This window comes from Nerophis lumbriciformis, linkage group LG20 (genome assembly GCF_033978685.3).
Source record: "Nerophis lumbriciformis linkage group LG20, RoL_Nlum_v2.1, whole genome shotgun sequence".
Taxonomy (NCBI): Eukaryota; Metazoa; Chordata; class Actinopteri; order Syngnathiformes; family Syngnathidae; genus Nerophis; species Nerophis lumbriciformis.
The window spans coordinates 7,055,001-7,073,300 of NC_084567.2; the positions used below are offsets into that span (position 1 = coordinate 7,055,001).

Consider the following 18,300-nt stretch of genomic DNA (forward strand, 5'->3'; position numbering starts at 1 on the left):
GTTGTCCCCATACCAATAATTTAGTACCGGTACTAAATGTATAGATACTTTTCCAAATAAAGGGAACTGCAAAAATTGTCAATATTGGCTTTATTTTAACAGAAAATCTTAACTACATTAAACACTCGCAGTCAAAGAACACTTTTACAAGGTTGAAATATACATTAGGCTTAACTTGTTGCACTCAAAGAACAAAATAAAATTTTCCATATTAAATATACTCTGCTATAATCAAGGATTAGATTAGAACATAAAGTTTTACTGACATTATATTCAATTATTCATGATTTATGGTTGCCACTCCTGGTCTGTGCTTTAAGAAAAATAAAATTATTAATTAAGTACTAAAAAACAATTTATGGATAAATGTACACAGATAAGCCATGTAGCAGGTAAAACACATTTATTAAAGACAAAACACAAATGGTAGGAATTTGTTACAAAATGTAGTCATTTCACTTGCATTAGTTGACTGCTAATTGGGCAGTTTTAACTGCGCTAATATTTGGCATCAAGTATCTACATGTGCACAGCAGGGGAGCTGGTTAACTTATGAGAGTAGTATGTGTGTTTGTGAGAATGTCAACGTGTTGTCTGAGTGACGTCAGTGAGTGAGCGGGCGAGTAAAGAGAGAGCAGCAGGACAGGTGTAACAACTACATTATACCTGTCACTATTTAAACTCCTTGTGCAGATCTGAATGCTTATTATTTAAATGTTGACCTAAGTCTGAAGCAAAGGTGGTAATACTAATCACCACATTTGGCAAGGCGTGTTTTAAAGCAGCTGTTGTGAGAGTAGCGTATGTGTGTGTGCACCTTTAAGAGTGGCAGTATGTGGGCTGAGTAAGTGAGTGGGCAAGTAAGGAGAGGTAGTGGTAGCATGTGTAGGAGTGTTAATAGCATGGTGGATGTCCGGTTGTGCCCTGTGGAAATAATAAAGTGACCAAGTTGTAACTAATCGACGGCCTCGTCCTTCTGACCAAAGAGTGGAGCTTTATGGACCCAGTGTTACCCCCGACAAAAAATGGGACTGGAGGGAACGTCTCCCCTGCGCTCCTCGACCACTGTCTGGGAGCCGACAAACAGGAAAGGTGTAAAGCAACCCTTGCACTTTAAACCCTTGTTTAAAGTGTCACCTTTATTGTTAGTTTAGAAGCCCAAATACCTCCATATTGCACTTCACGCACCCTCTTTATTAACCAGTAGAATTGTCCTTTGTTGCCTTTCTTCCTCTCCACCATGTTATTGCTTGTATGCACTTTGTGTGTGCGTTTTGACACACTCAACATCATGCGCCTCGGCTCTGTAGTCACCGCCGCACAGCGGCATTCAGATGAAAGAACGGTACTGGTACTTTTCAAAGGTGGTATAGTACCGATTTCTATTGATTCGTACCACGATACTTTATTAGTAGCAGTATACTGTACAACCCTACTACACACACATACAGTACATAGAAGAAAGTGTGTTTTTGTTGTTTGTGTCTTGCAGACGTCCAGCAGCTGATCGGTAATCCAGAAGAAGTTTCCCCTCAGTTAGGGGGGAGCTCCACTTTGAAGCAGGAGACTCCACAACCACCCTGCATTAAAAAGGAAGAGGAGGAACTCTGCATCACTCAGGAGGGAGAGTGTCTTCTAGGACGAGAGGAAGCTGATTACACCAAGTTTCCACTGAATGTTATCTTTGTGAAGACTGAAGATGATGAAGAGAAACCACAAGTTGACAACCTCTTAGCTCCACTATCAGATAGTGAGGCTGAAGACGAGGTTGAAGAATCTTTGAGCAGCGATACAGACTGTGAAGGTGATATGAGGACTCACACTGACAACAAACACTCTGAGTGCTCTTCAAAGAAGAGAAGTAAAACATGTTTGAGCTGCTCGGTTTGTGCTAAAAGTTTTACTAGCAAGAGCCTTTTGACTCGACACATGAGAACACACACAGGTGAAAAACCATTCAATTGTTCAGTTTGTGGCAAAAGCTTTCCTCTAAATTTTCGTTTGACTGAACACATGAGAATACACACAGGAGAAAAAACATTTAACTGTTCGATTTGTGGTAAAAACTATTATTTTAAGAGCCGTTTGACTCGACACATGAGAACACACACAGGTGAAAAACCATTCAGTTGTTCAGTTTGTGGCAAAAGCTTTTCTCGAAATTGTGATTTGACTGAACACATGAGAACACACACAGGTGAAAAACCATTTAGTTGTTCAGTTTGTGGAAAAAGCTTTTCTCGAAATATCAATTTGACTCACCACATGAGAACACACACAGGTGAAAAAACATTTACTTGTTCAGTTTGTGGCAAAAGCTTTTCTCGAAATATCAATTTGACTCACCACATGAGAACACACACAGGTGAAAAACCATTTAGTTGTTCAGTTTGTGGCAAAAGCTTTTCACGAAGTAATAATTTAACTTACCACATGAGAACACACACAGGTGAAAAAGCTTTTAAGTGTTCAGTTTGTGGCAAAAGCTTTTCTGTTAAGAGCAATTTGACTCAACACATGAGAACACACTCTGGAGAAAAATCATTTAGTTGTTCAGTTTGCGGTAAAAGCTTTTCTGTTAAGAGCAGTTTGATTGAACACATGAGAACACACACAGGTGAAAAACCATATAAGTGTTCACTTTGTGGCAAAAACTTTTCTGTTAAGAGCAAATTGACTCAACACATGAGAACACACACTGGAGAAAAACCATTTAGTTGTTCAGTGTGCTGTAAAAGGTTCCCACATAATGCAGATGCAGTAAAACACATGAGAACACACAAGGGAAAATAATCAATTAGCTGTTTAGTTTGTGGTATGTTGCTCATATGTGGCGACATCCACCCTACCCAGGACCTCCTCACTACTTCTTTCACAAATATCTGAAGTGGTCATACAAATTTGCATTATTTGGAGCATAATCTTATCTACCGTATTTTCCGCACTATAAGCCGCCCCGGGTTATTAGCCGCACCTTCAATGAATGGCATATTTCAAAACTTTGTTCACCTATAAGCCGCCCCGGGTTATAAGCCGCGCCTACGCTGCGCTAAAGGGAATGTAAAAAAAACAGTCAGATAGGTCAGTCAAACTTTAATAATATATTACAAACCAGCGTTCTAACAACTCTGTTCACCCCCAAAATGTAATGTGCAAATGTGCAATCACAAAAATAGTAACACTCAAATTAGTGCAGAGCAATAGCAACATCAATAACTCAACCTTGCTCGAACGTTAATGTCACACAACACACAAAATAAACATTTAAAGCTCACTTTCTGAAATTATTCCTCATCCATAAATCCCTTGAATTCTTCTTCAGTGTCTGAATTAAAAAGTTGGGCGAATACGGCATCCAAAATGGCCGGCTACGTCTTGTCGAAGTCATCAGAGTCAATGTCGCTGTTGTTGTCCAGCAGTTCCGTGAATCCTGTCTTCCGGAAAGCTCGGGCCACAGTTGAGACCGATATATCCGCCCAGGCATTTACAATCCACTGGCAGATGTTGGCGTATGTCGTCCGGCGCTGTCTCCCTGTCTTAGTGGCGCAGGTCATCTTGTTGCTTCCTCTACCTACGCACCATTGATTCATTTATGTTTAATTCTCTCGTTGCTGCTCTATTTCCGTGTTCTACTGCGTGACTTATTGCCTTGAGTTTGAATTCTGCGTTGTACGCGTGTCTCTTAATAGGAGCCATTTTGTGGTCTTTACAGATGTAAACACACAAATGAAATGAAACGTAATATCCGCGCGCTTCTTCTTCTACGGGGGCGGGTGCTTACCTTGGTGGTTGCTTACAGTAGAAGAAGAAGCGCTTCCTCTTCTATGGGGGCGGGTGCTTACCTTGGCGGTTGCTTACCGTGGAAGAAGAAGCGCTTCCTCTTCTACGGGAAAAAAAGATGGCGGCTGTTTACCGTAGCTGCGAGACCTAAACTTTATGAAAATGAATCTTAATATTAATCCATATATAAAGCGCACCGGATTATAAGCCGCACTGTCAGCTTTTGAGAAAATTTGTGGTTTTTAGGTGCGGCTAATAGTGCGGAAAATACGGTACTCATGACCCCATGTCTTCTCTGTATCTGAAACCTTCCTGAACCGTAAGATAGATGATGCTTCAAGTGCTTGGTTACTCCTTCAGTCCAGGGACCTGGGGCCTCATGTGTCAAGTTTGTGCACGCTCAAAAACCTGCACTACACCCTTTTTCACTGCAAAGTTGAGATGTATCAAAACTGACATTGTGATGCTGGGTAACTGTTTGCATAACCAAGTGACAACTTTTACTCCTCAGACTGATTGATGTGCAAATCCGAGACATATGAACAATTAACCCCCAACACCCACAACCCAACCCCCACCTCCCTCGACATTCGGGCATAACAGGTTCAATCCAGCCCGCGAGATGAGTTTGCGAAGTGTAAAGTTCAGCTGCATTTTTTAATGACAGAAATTGCTGTTCTAAATGTGTCCACTGGATGTCGCAATAGCAATTCTGTTAGGCAAGCAAATAGTATAGCAAGTATACCAAGCAAGAGGTACACGGTAAAGCGTGGCTGTGACTCCTCCCCCTCCACCCAACATAAAACAGGAGTAAAATAAGCAATCAGTAACCCCACTTAAAATGCAGCATGAGACACTGCACACTGATATAGTTCTGTGAAAATGATTGTCTTCTGTGCAAATGTAAAGAAAGTGAACAGTGTGTGATTTACTGCAATACTGTCAGTCTTTTAACTTTTTATTTGTGCTTTGTTGAAATTGTTCACACATTGCACAGCTTTTATTTTTCTATCAATACACATTATGTCTAGAAGACAGGAAGTAACTCAACACTCTTGAATAGTTTCTACCTCAGTTTGTATGGTTTGTTGAGTTAGCACAGGATTAATATGTGGAAATGACAAATGAGGTAGTTGATACTAGGGATGTCCCGATCCAGGTTTTTGCACTTCCGATCCGATACCGATATTGTTTTTGCACTTCCGATCCGATACCGATACTGACCGATACCGATACTGGCCTATCCGAGCATGTTTTAAAGTTTAAAGTTATTTAGCCTACTTAGTTGTCAGAATCATGTTGAAAAGGGTTTTAGTACTCTTGATAACAACTAGCCAGCTGAATTAGGGGAGTTTGAATAATGCACAATGGTTGGTAACAAGAAACTGACCTGTTTATTCAAGGATAAACACAAAATAGACAAAATTATACATGACAAACAGAAATGGCATCATTGAACTAGGGCTGGGCGATATGGCCTTTTTTTAATATTGAGATATTTTAAGGCCATATTGCGATACACAATATATATCTCGATATTTTGCCTTAGCCTTGAATGAACACTTGATGCATATAATCACAGCAGTATGATGATTCTATGTGTTTTGATTGATTGATTGAGACTTTTATTAGTAGGTTGCACAGTGAAGTACATATTCCGTACAATTGACCACTAAATGGTAACACCCCAATAAGTTTTTCAACTTGTTTAAGTCGGGGTCCACTTAAATTGATTCATGATACAGATATATACTATCAGATATATACTATCATCATAATACAGTCATCACACAAGATAATCACATTGAATTATTTACATTATTTATAATCCAGGGTGTGGAGGGGGGCGCCGGATGTAAGTGTCAAAAAGACAGCCAAAAGAGTTTGATATGAGAATAAATCTAAAGTTAAAATATAGGGTAGAAATGCACCCATTTGCAGGAAATGTAGTCTTGATTTTCCAAATTTTCTTTCAAGGCTTGCATGTCTACATTAAAACATTCTTCTTCATACTGCATTAATATATGCTACTTTTAAACTTTCATACAGAGAAGGAAATCACAACTAAAAAAATCACTAATTTCTTCATACGGTGTTGATGTGGAAATTTCTGCCTCGGCATTTTGATGGTGTGGACGTGTGGCACCGAATGGAGATAAGCGTCTCGACAGACATCACAATATTTGAACAATGATGCCGAAAACTGTTTTCTCTGTCGTGTCCGTGTGTCGGAAATTGTTATGCGCTTATTTTTTTATTTGATTTTGTGCGTGGCATAGATTTGCCGTGCGCAGAGGACGCTTGAGCAGTGCGAGTGCGCAATTGCGCAGGCACGCACCTTAGAGGAAACGTTGGTCACACGGCTGCGCTAGCATCACAGCTAACGTTAGCCATGCTGCTACATCTCTGCTGGGAGAGGACGTATACGTATGTGACGTTGACGTGACTGTATGTGACGTATGACGTGACAGTATGTGACGTATGACGTGACAGTATGTGACGTGTGTAAGAAGGTGCGCTTGCTGTCTGTGAGAGGGAGACACAGAAAAGAGTGAGAAGAGCCTGTCGTGTATTGCCAGCAGCTAAAAGCAACTGCGTGAGAATCCACAGACCTGTGGATGTGTTGAAGGTGTGCTGGAAAATGCGGAATGGAAATTAGGGAGCAGCAGAAAAGTGGAATGTATTATTTGAATCGGTGCGTTGGAAAACACGGACTGGAGTTTTTTAAAAAAAACTGGATCTGGATCGGCATTTTCCCATGCCTTGCCGATACGCATTTTTTGGCAAATATCGGCGGCCGATCCGATCCAAATATCGGATCGGGACATCCCTAGTTGATACATAGAATAGTTTTTATTCATGCTTTATTTTGTTTTTGTTCAATCCTAAATGGGTTGTGACTTAAAGTTTAAAAGAAACACTGAGATTAAGTCTAAGTTCATTGTGTTCTTTAAGGTGTTTTTGAAAATGCACCATTTTTTCCCCTCTAAATGTTCAACTAACTTGAAGTGTTTTGTCAAGAGGATTATTTGTGATATGTACATTTTCAGAATGTGCTTGTTCTATTTTGGGCCGCAGTAAAATAAAGAAAATAATCCGAAGTTTTCATAGTCGTATTTTTAAGTGATCATGCCATGATTTTACCCGTCCCGCCCACGTGGAAATAGATTTTCCTCCATGCGGCCCCTGAGCTAAAATGAGTTTGACACCCCTGGTTTGGGTTAAGATGCTTGTAATGGGGAAAGACGTTAATGTGTTTTGTTTTCATGTTTGCATTTAAGATAGTGCCTAAGATGGTAGTTATTGATTAGCAGTGTGATGAGGGCTTTCTGCTGGTGAGTGATTAGCACTACAGTTAGAGCCACCTATCGCTAGGTAGAAATGAGCAGTTTCACCAACATTTTTATGTGAAACCATATTACTAACTGTCTGGTGTTTTACAGGATTCATGGAAGTTTATTGTCATACCAGCACACGATACACATGAGATGGCACACAATTTAGTGGAGATCTACACTCTTAGTGCTTTTCTTCTTTATTCAGAGTAATCATTTGACTTTCGAAATGTTTTTAACTAAAACAACTAAGTAAGTTGAAAAATATTTGTGTTTCTTGTCGGATTTGAAATGTATGTTTTTTTTTTCTTCGATGTATGTCCTTTTTCTGGTTTGAACAACAGCCATGGAAAAAGTCTGTGCACGTGCTTGTATATATATATATTTTATTTTCAAAGAGTATTATTTGATGTTAGATACTTTTGCTAACAATTGTTTAAAAACAAGATTAAAATGCCTTTATTTTGAAAAACAACTGATGTCGAGTATGAAACGGAAGTTGCTGGTTTATAGCGCATGCGCAAATGTACTTGAAGCGAAGCAAAAGGACAAAGACAGCATGCTATGGTTGTTCGGAGAATGATCGAATTCACGATCTTAAAGTCATATGATTCACAGCAAATATAGCAACAAATATCTCAATTGGTATTTTCCAAAGCCACGAAACGTGCATTGAGTTTGGAGCGATATCTGAAGTGAAGATTGAAGACGTGATAGAAGATGGACGACTACTGCTATGCTAAGATGGCGACGTCCGCTAAAAGAGAACATGAAAGAGAATCAACTTCCAGCAAATCACCAACGGAGATAAAGACGAAAGATGAAGGTGAGTGAGTTGAAGTTTTGTCGTTTGAAAGCTATTTCAAGCCCTTAAAGTGTAAATGAGCCGACCTTGTTGAAGAATGTAAAGAAAGAGCCGCCATGATTGTTAGCTTGAAGAAGGCAGTGGAGTTCACATAAGAGGAGATGAAAGAATGCAAAAGTCAAATGAAGAAAGTGGAAGAGCAAAACAAGCGCTTCCTACTAATGAAATATTTAGCTCGCATTATCAATCAATCAATCAATCAATGTTTATTTATATAGCCCTAAATCACAAGTGTCTCAAAGGGCTGCACAAGCCACAACGACATCCTCGGTATAGCCCACATAAGGGCAAGGAAAAACTCACCCCAGTGGGACGTCGATGTGAATGACTATGAGAAACCTTGGAGAGGACCGCATATGTGGGTAACCCCCCCCTCTAGGGAGACCGAATGCAATGGATGTCGAGTGGGTCTAACATAATATTGTGAGAGTCTAGTCCATAGTGGATCCAGCATAACAGTAAGAGTCCAGTCCACAGTGGGGTCAGCAGGAAACCATCCCGAGCGGAGACGGGTCAACAGCGCAGAGATGTTCCCAACCAATATACAGGCGAGCGGTCCACCCCGGGTCCCGACCCCGGACAGCCAGATGGCCACCGGATCTGTGTGTCTTCCCCTCCACAAGGGATAGGGGGGAGCAGAGGAGAAAAGAAAAGAAACGGCAGATCAACTGGTCTAAAAAAGGGGGGCTATTCAAAGGCTATAGTATACAAATGAGTTTTGAGATGGGACTTAAATGTTTCTACTGAGGTAGCATCTCTAACTGTTACCGGGAGGGCATTCCATAGTGCTGGAGCCCGAATAGAAAACGCTCTACAGCCCGCAGACTTTTTTTGGGCTCTGGGAATCACTAATAAGCCGGAGTTCTTTGAACGCAGATTTCTTGCCGGGACATATGGTACAATACAATCGGTAAGATAGGCTGGAGCTAGACCGTGTAGTATTTTATACGTAAGTAGTAAAACCTTAAAGTCGCATCTTAAGTGCACAGGAAGCCAGTGCAGGTGAGCCAGTATAGGCGTAATATGATCAAACTTTCTTGTTCTTGTCAAAAGTCTAGCAGCCGCATTTTGTACCAACTGTAATCTTTTAATGCTAGACATAGGGAGACCCGAAAATAATACGTTACAGTAATCGAGACGAGACGTAACGAACGCATGAATAATGATCTCAGCGTCGCTAGTGGACAAAATGGAACGAATTTTAGCGATATTACGGAGATGAAAGAAGGCCGTTTTAGTAACACTCTTAATGTGTGACTCAAAGGAGAGAGTTGGGTCGAAGATAATACCCAGATTCTTTACTGAGTCGCTTTGTGTAATTGTTTGGTTGTCAAATGTTAAGGTGGTATTATCAAATAAATGTCGGTGTTTAGCAGGACCGATAATCTGCATTTCCGTTTTCTTAGTGTTGAGTTGCAAGAAGTTAGCGGACATCCATTGTTTAATTTCATTAAGACACGCCTCCAGCTGACTACAATCCGGCGTGTTGGTCAGCTTTAGGGGCATGTAGAGTTGGGTGTCATCAGCATAACAATGAAAGCTAACACCGTATTTGCGTATGATGTCGCCTAGCGGCAGCATGTAAATACTAAAGAGTGCAGGGCCAAGAACCGAACCTTGGGGGACTCCGCACGTTACCTTAACATAGTCCGAGGTCACATTATTATGGGAGACGCACTGCATCCTGTCAGTAAGATAAGAGTTAAACCACGACAAGGCTAAGTCTGACATACCAATACGTGTTTTGATACGCTCTAATAAAATATTATGATCGACGGTATCGAAAGCAGCGCTAAGATCAAGAAGCAGCAACATAGATGACGCATCAGAATCCATCGTTAGCAGTAGATCATTAGTCATTTTTGCGAGGGCTGTCTCCGTAGAGTGATTTGCCCTGAAACCGGATTGAAAAGGTTCACAGAGATTGTTAGACATTAAGTGTTCATTTAGCTGCTGTGCTACAATTTTTTCGAGGATTTTCGAGATAAACGGAAGGTGGGACACCGGCCGGTAGTTTACCATGAGGTCAGGATCGAGGTTAGGTCTTTTGAGCAAAGGATGAATAACCGCTTTTTTGAATGCTAGTGGAACAGTGCCAGAGGAAAGTGATAAGTTTATAATATTTAGCACTGATGGACCTAATAATACAAAAAGCTCCTTAATAAGTTTCCCAGGAAATGGGTCAAGTAAACATGTTGTTTGTTTTGTCCCATTTACACATCTTAACAATTCCTCTAATGTTATTTCATCAAAGAGAGAGAAACTATTTTGGAGGGCGGTATCCTTCGTAGATACAGTCGTATCTGTGTTAATAGAACCCAGTTGTAGCTGCGATGCATTGTCTTTAATCTCCTTTCTAATGAGTTCAATTTTCTTATTAAAGAAATTCATAAAATCATCTGCTGAGTGGGTGGAGCTACTGGGAGGAGTCCCTTGTTGGGTTAGCGATGCTACTGTACTAAACAAAAATTTCGGATCATTTTTGTTGAGGTGGATGAGATTTGAGTAATATTTAGCTTTAGCTAGGGTAAGCATGTGTTTATAAGTTGTTAAACTATCACTCCATGCTTGATGGAAAACCTCAAGTTTAGTAGCGCGCCATTTGCGTTCCAGCTTTCTACATGATAATTTATGGGCTCTAGTTTCTTCTGTAAACCATGGGGTGCGCCTTTTAGGGGCTCTTTTAAGCTTTAGCGGTGCTATACTATCAATGGTGTCACGCAGGGCGTCGTTAAAGTTGTTAGTGAGGTTATCAATAGAGCCGACATAATTTGGGAATGGTGCCATTACCGAAGGCAGTAGGCCAGCAAGAGTCATCGTTGTGGCAGCATTAATGTTGCGGCTGCTATAGTAGTTATTATTATTAGTTTGTTGACAATGAGTCAGAACTTCGAATTTTATAAGGTAATGATCGGACATTACTTTAGTATACGGGAGTATCGTAACTTTGGAGGTGGTGACACCCCTGACCAGCACTAGATCTATCGTATTTCCGTTGCGATGCGTAGGTTCATTTATTATTTGTGTAAGACCACAGCTATCAATTATAGTCTGGAGCGCCATGCACTGAGGGTCCGATGGGGTATTCATATGGATATTAAAGTCCCCCATTATGATTATATTGTCGGCGTGCGTCACTAAATCAGCAACGAACTCTGAAAATTCACTGATGAAGTCCGAATTGGGTCCTGGGGGGCGGTAGATAACAGCCAGGTGGAGAGGCAGCGGTGTGACAAACCTCATAGTAAGCATCTCAAACGAGTTATATTTGTTATTTAGGTTCGGGGTAAGATTAAAGTTTTTATTGTGGATGAGTGCAACTCCCCCACCCCTTTTAATGGGACGGGCAATATGCGCTCCAGCATAGCCAGGAGGAGACGCCTCACCCAGCGCAAAGAAATCGTCTGGTTTGAGCCAGGTCTCGGCGAGACCAATAACGTCAAGATTATTGTCTCTAATGACCTCATTAACTAATAGCGTTTTGGAAGATAATGATCTTATGTTTAAGAAGCCTATATTATAGGTAGTGGGCTGTTTTGAGGAGTTTTTGTTGAAATTATCCGTAGTAGCAATATTAATAATGTTGTGTTTATTATGTGTAGTGCAATTTAAATAATTTCGACCATATCTAGGAATTGATATGACGGGAATTTTCCGATTGTTTGCTTGATGTTGTGATAAACCGAACGCATCATAACTTGCCACCTCAGTAGAGTGCATGTCTACTTCTGACACAGAAAAAACATTTTTTGAGTTGTGTATTGTTATAAAATAGTTGCTATGTGTGCAGGTATTATCCAGCCTGGCGCTGGCTAGTTCTATTTTAACTAACTTCTCACCCGGACTAGCGCTTCTTTGAGGATTAGCCTTTCGCTTTGTTGTTAGCCCCGCTCGGCATCCCCGCTTCTGCTTCCGCTCACACCGCTTACGTGTCTTCCGTTGACGGTCCTCGCTGGCACTTGACTCCGCTGCTTTCGAGGCCGCTGGATGTAGCCAGCGAAGAATCCCCATGCTAGCGAGGAGGTCGAAAGTACCCGCATCTTTCAGCCTATAACGGCCCGATCTATCCACATCCAGAATCGTCTGTCGGTCGTATCTGATCACGAAGTGTCCACGCTGTGAGCCAGCCATGAAATAGACAGAATTGACGGGTATTTTTGCCAAATCGCTCTACACTTCCAAGAGCATTACTAAGCTAAGTTATTGATGGAGTCCATCAAGTTATTGGATGGATGTTAGAGTGGACATAACAGCCACTATCTCTAAGTCATCCTCCATCTTGTAAACACTGTAGCAGCTAGTGAAAGATTAAAATGATGTTGTTGCGCCAGGATTTGATTTTGAGCATTTTTGAATTGTATTTCCTAGTTCTTAGTAGGGCTGAGTTAGGGCTGGACAATTAATCCCATTTATCTCTATTTCAATTAAGACATGACACGATCATAAAAAATGTTATCGTAAAAAAAGAAAGATGAACGTGCATGCAAATTCTTGAGCCTGTAACGGTTAAAGGGATGAGTGAGCGTATGATTGGAAAAAAGACCATGTCTACTAGAATGTGCTACTTTTTATTTGACACAGTGCTAGTATGTCTCTAATCAGCAGTGATATGCGGTGAGGTTGATGGCTGGTGAGGCACTGATTTCATCACAGTCAGATTTACAAACATATGAACCCTAAAGAGTATCTTATTCACCATTTGATTGGCAGCAGTTAACGGGTTATGTTTAAAAGCTCATACCAGCATTCTTCCCTGCTTGGCACTCAGCATCAAGGGTTGGAATTGGGGGTTAAATCACCAAAAATGATTCCCAGGCGCGGCGCCGCTGCTGCCCACTGCTCCCCTCACCTCCCAGGGGGTGATCAAGGGGATGGGTCAAATGCAGAGGACAAATTTCATTACACCTAGTGTGTGTGTGACAATCATTGGTACTTTAACTTAACTTTAACTTTACACATACAAGCTGTAGCACACAAAAAAGCACATTTAATAAAAAAAACGTTACTATGGTCTTACCTTTACTTAGAAATGCGCCGCTGTTGTACTGGATTAATGAACCCCTTGACGGGAGTGTTATATCAACTAAAGCCCTCACTTCAACTTTCCACGTGCAAGATTGAATCTATTTAAAAAAGTGTAACCGAGGGTTTATAAATGTCGCCTATACTGTATGAAACTACAAAATAACAAACACGGAGGCTCCAGTTTACACGAGGACCACTTTATTTACCTTCTTTCAAAAACTTCCGCTCCACCCCAACGTGTCAAAATTCCGCTCTTAGCGCCTTCAAAATAAGAGCTCAAGGCATATACTGTATAACAGCGCATAACAGGAACTTAACATCACAAAGAGGAAAGCCCATACAAATAGGTTACAAAAGTTATTTAATAAGAAGCCAAAAAGTGCAAAAACAATAATATTCGTGTTGGAGGAGTTGTGAATTAGATACACCTGCAGTCTGCAGGTGTACCTAATGTTGTGGCCCTGCAGTCAATCACAACTCCTCCAACACGAACATTATTGCAGTAACAGTTGGATGATTTCCAAGATGGCGCATGCTCTGCTGCGACAGCACTGACCGTACCTTGTGTCTAGTGTCTTATGTATGTTTTATGTCCGTGCCTTACGTGTAATTGTCACATTGTATGTAGGCAAAAGTCACACGGATCAGCTATGACAAGTTACAAGGTGATCGCCGCCTTTTTCACAATCTTATCGCTGATTTGCGATAGCCTAGCACTACAGCCCGACACCAACGACCGGCTACTCACCTACAGCCGAGATGAACTCCTGCTACATCGAGCCTCGCTGTGGAGTAACACCAGGCCTGCCGTGGTCCTACCTTCGGAGCTTCGGCTGAGGAAAAGGGGAAGGCGTGGAGGCATCCGGAGCCGGGTAAGAAGGCGTCCCTTTAAACCTCCTCTGCCCACCATCATCATGTCCAACGTACGATCACTCCGTAACAAGATGGATCTACTGCATGCAAGGTGCCGTTTTGAAAGGGCCTTTAGAGACATCTGTATCATCGCTCTCAGTGAGACCTGGCTGGAGGAGTCGGTTCCCGACTGAGGTGAGCCTGGACAATTTCACCATCGTCAGGTCCGACAGAACAAAGCACTCGGGGAAGACGCGAGGCGGTGGGGTCTGCCTTTACATCAACGACAGGTGGTGTAACAACCTGGAGTTGTTGACCCTGTCCCTCCGTCCCTTCTATCTACCCCGGGAATTCCCCACTGTTGTGGTCAGCTGTATTTACGTAGACCCCAGTGCTAACATCAACACAGCAGCGAAGCTGATAGCCGAGGATGCTAATGCCATGTTAGCTAAGTATCCCGGTGCTCCGCTGCTTTATTTGGGGGACTTTAACGGATGCAGACTGGACAATGTTTTACCATCTTTCGAACAGTATGTGGACATTCCAACAAGAAGGGGAAACATATTGGACTTATGCTACGGGAACATCACCGATGCCTTCTATGCCCGTACATATCCTCCGCTCGGAGCTGCCGACCACAACGTCATCTGTTTACTTCCGTCATACAAGCAGGAACTAAAACGCCACAAACCGCTCTGCAGCAGTGCCCCCCAGTGGACGGAGGACGCCACCACTCAACTCCAAGGCGCCCTAGCTTGTACTGACTGGGACATTTTTGATGGTAGTCTGAATGACAGGGTCTCTGTCATCACAGACTACCGTATTTTCCGCACCATAAGGCGCCTGGGGTTATAAGCCGCGCCTTCAATGAACGGCATATTTCAAAACTTTGTCCACCTATAAGCCGCCCCGTGTTGAAAGCCGCATCTAACTGCGCTAAAGGAATGTCAAAAAAACAGTCAAATAGGTCAGTCAAACTTTAATAATATATTAAAACCAGCGTGATGTGGGCACATGGAATCGTATATCAACATGGACGAAGCTGCGTGAAAAAAGCCACCCGGCCTCTTCGCGTAAACTTAAACTTACCTTAACCACTCGCTCATCTTTTCTTCATCCATCCCTTCGAGTTAGCTTTTATGATGATGCCAGCTGGAAAGGTCTCTTTTGGCAAGGTCTTCCTTTTGAATATCACCATGGGTGGAAGTTTCTGGCCATTAGCATGGCAAGCTAGAACCACAGTGAAGGATGACTTCTCATTCCCTGTGGTGCGAATATTCACCGTACGTGCTCCCGTTGTATCCACAGTGCGGTTCACAGGAATATCAGTTGCTGTGAAATAGTAATCCGTGTGCGGATGGAGAGATTGCGTCTTTTCATGAACCGGATCCCTGTCGCTTTGTAGGAGCCATTTTGTGGTCTTTACAGATGTAAACACACAAAGGAAATGATAATATCCGCGCGCTTTTTCTTCTTCTACGCGGGCGGGTGGTTGCTTACAGTAGAAGAAGAAGCGCTTCCTGTTCTATGGGGGCGGGTGCTTACCTTGGCGGTTGCTTGCGTAGAAGAAGAAACGCTTCCTGTTCTACCGGGAAAAAAGATGGCGGCTGTTTACCGAAGTTGCGAGACCGAAACTTTATGAAAATGAATCTTAATATTTATCCATATATAAAGCGCACCGGGTTATAAGGCGCACTGTCAGCTTTTGAGAAAATTTGTGGTTTTTAGGTGCGCCTTATAGTGCGGAAAATACGGTACATCAAATTCTGCATCAGCTCCACAATTCCAACCAAAACAATACATATTTATCCCAACTCCAAACCATGGATCACCCCACAATTAAAAAAGAGCCTGAAGGAAAAACATAAATCCTTCAAGCAACAGGACTGGGCCAGCCTCAAGACAAAAAATAGGAATTTAAAAAACGAGGTATTTAAAGCAAAACTGAAGTACAAAAACAAACTGGAAACTGAATTCAGCAACATGAACACCAAGCAGGCATTTCAGAAGGTGAAAACCCTGACAGGATGCCAAACTAAAACATCATGCACTGTCAGTGACCCAGAAACCCTCTCTAAAGACCTGAACATATTTTTTACCCGCTTTGATAAATTGGACTTCTCACCAGAGTGTCAGGACCTGCTGAGAGCCCTACCACCACCAGACCCCGAGGAACCGGACCCCTTCACAGAGGAGGGAGTACGGCGCCAGCTGAGCCGCTGCAAGCCAGGCAAGGCACCAGGGCCTGATGGCATTCCAGCCAGGGTGATCAGGGACTGTGCCATAGAGCTCTCCCCTATCCTACACTCACTCTTCTGTGAAAGCTACTGGACTGCAACAATACCTGCATTGTGGAAAACTGCTACCATCATCCCAGTACCGAAAAAATCCAGACCCACAGAACTCAACTATTACCGCCCCATAGCCCTCACATCCATAATCATGAAGTGCCTGGAGAAACTGCTGCTTCACATCATCCTTCCAGTTGTCACCCCACACCTGGACCCCCTCCAATTTGCCTACAGGGCCAGGAGGGGCACAGAGGATGCTGTGGCCTGCCTGCTGCATCTCCTCCTCCAGCATCTGGACTCCCCAAGCAACTTTGCCAGGATCCTCTTCGTGGACTCCGCCTTCAACTCCCTACAGAAGCATCTACTGATCCAGAAACTACACCAGCTCAACATCCCCCCTCAGCTGATCCACCTCACCCACAACTTCCTCACCGACCGATTGCAAGCAGTAAGGGTGGGCTCAAGCACATCCCCGATGCTTACCATCAACACCGGGGTCCCACAGGGATGTGTGTTGAGCCCTTTCCTGTACACACTCTACACCAATGACTGCCGTAGCGTCTCACCCACCACAACATACTGAAAATACTCAGATGACACAGCCATTCTCGCACCCCTCTCCAACAGTCAATCCATCCTGGACTATCATAACACAGTCAAACATTTCACAGAGTCATGCACAGCCAGTTATCTGGAAATCAATGTCAATAAAACAAAAGAAATATGGTTCAAGACCCCCTCACCTCAGAACCCCATCATCATAAACACACAAACAGTTAATACAGTTGACACTTTCAAATACCTGGGCGTAACCTTGGACAATAAACTCACCTTTGATCAGCACACCACGGACATTCAAAAAAGAAGTCAACAAAGACTGTCAGCCATCCGAAAACTTAAAGGACTATACGTTGCACCTCATCTCCTGTTATTACTTTACCAAAGCATTGTTCAACCCATACACTGTACATTATATACCTCAGCTAACTAAACTATGGAAATGTATAATATAATTCATATAGCAATACGGTCTCACTGCACAGCAGGACAGCAGTTAGCCGAGTCCGCAATCCATGTTGAGGCACTGAGTGACGTGCCTCGACTGGCTGCTGATCACCGCACCATCTCTTCTCAGTATTTGAACGGTAAATGTGAAAATTCAGCGATTTTGAATAAAAATAATCTAAAACTGGTGTAGTTAAATGGAAAATAACTTTATAGTATAATCACTGGATACATTTAACAATTTAATATATATTTTTTTCTTTTTACATTTTTTTTTCTTTCTGCCTCTAGTGACTGCACGCCACTGCTAATCAGTAATCACTGAACGCAACAAAAATGTAAGACCACATGATTTTTGCTTTAACGTAACTTCGGAATTGGCCACTAAAACAGAATCTGCTGGTAAATGCAGAATTTCACAGATATTGACATACATGTGAGTTAAATGTTGTCATTGTGAGGAAAAGCAACATTTGTGGGAATCCACAAGGTACCTTAACATACTCCGAGGTCACATTGTTATAATCATAAAGTAAAGTACCAATGATTGTCACACACACTAGGTGTGGCGAAATTATTCTCTGCATTTGACCCATTACCCTTGATCACACCCTGGGATGTGAGAGGAGCAGTGGGCAGCAGCTTTGGCCGCGCCCGGGAATCATTTTTGTTGATTTAACCCCCAATGGCAACCCTTGAAGCTGAGTGCCACGCAGGGAGGTAATGGGTCACATTTTTATAGTCTTTGATATGACTTGGCCAGGGTTTGAACTCACAACCTACCGATCTCAGGACGAACACTCTAACCACGAGGTCACTGAGTAGGTTTGGGAAATGCACTACATCCTGCCAGTAAGATAGGAGTTAAACCAAGACAAGGCTAAGTCTGACATGCCAATACGTGTTTTGATACGTTCTAATAGAATGTTTTGATCGACGGTATCGAAAGCAGCGCTAAGATCAAGAAGCAGCAGAACATGGATGACGTATCAGCATCGATAGTTAGCAAGAGATCATTAGTCAATTTTTGCGAGGGCTGTGATTTGCCCTGAAACCAGACTGAAGGGGGTCACAGAGATTGTTAGATGCTACATGTTCATTTAGCTGCTGTGCAAATATTTTTTTGAGGATTTTCGAGATAAAGGGA

General features: G+C 42.4%; 1 protein-coding gene across 1 annotated transcript in view; it reads left to right on the forward strand.

The window, feature by feature from the left end:
• Positions 1-1,493: 1,493 nt before the first annotated feature.
• LOC133619341 (uncharacterized) overlaps positions 1,494-18,300 on the forward strand; it is a 101,670-nt gene continuing 84,863 nt past the window's right edge. The window contains exon 1 of the mRNA XM_061980317.2: positions 1,494-2,738. Coding sequence (XP_061836301.2) covers positions 1,810-2,738 — 929 coding nt within the window. The 5' untranslated portion in view covers positions 1,494-1,809. The remainder of the gene's footprint in view (positions 2,739-18,300) is intronic.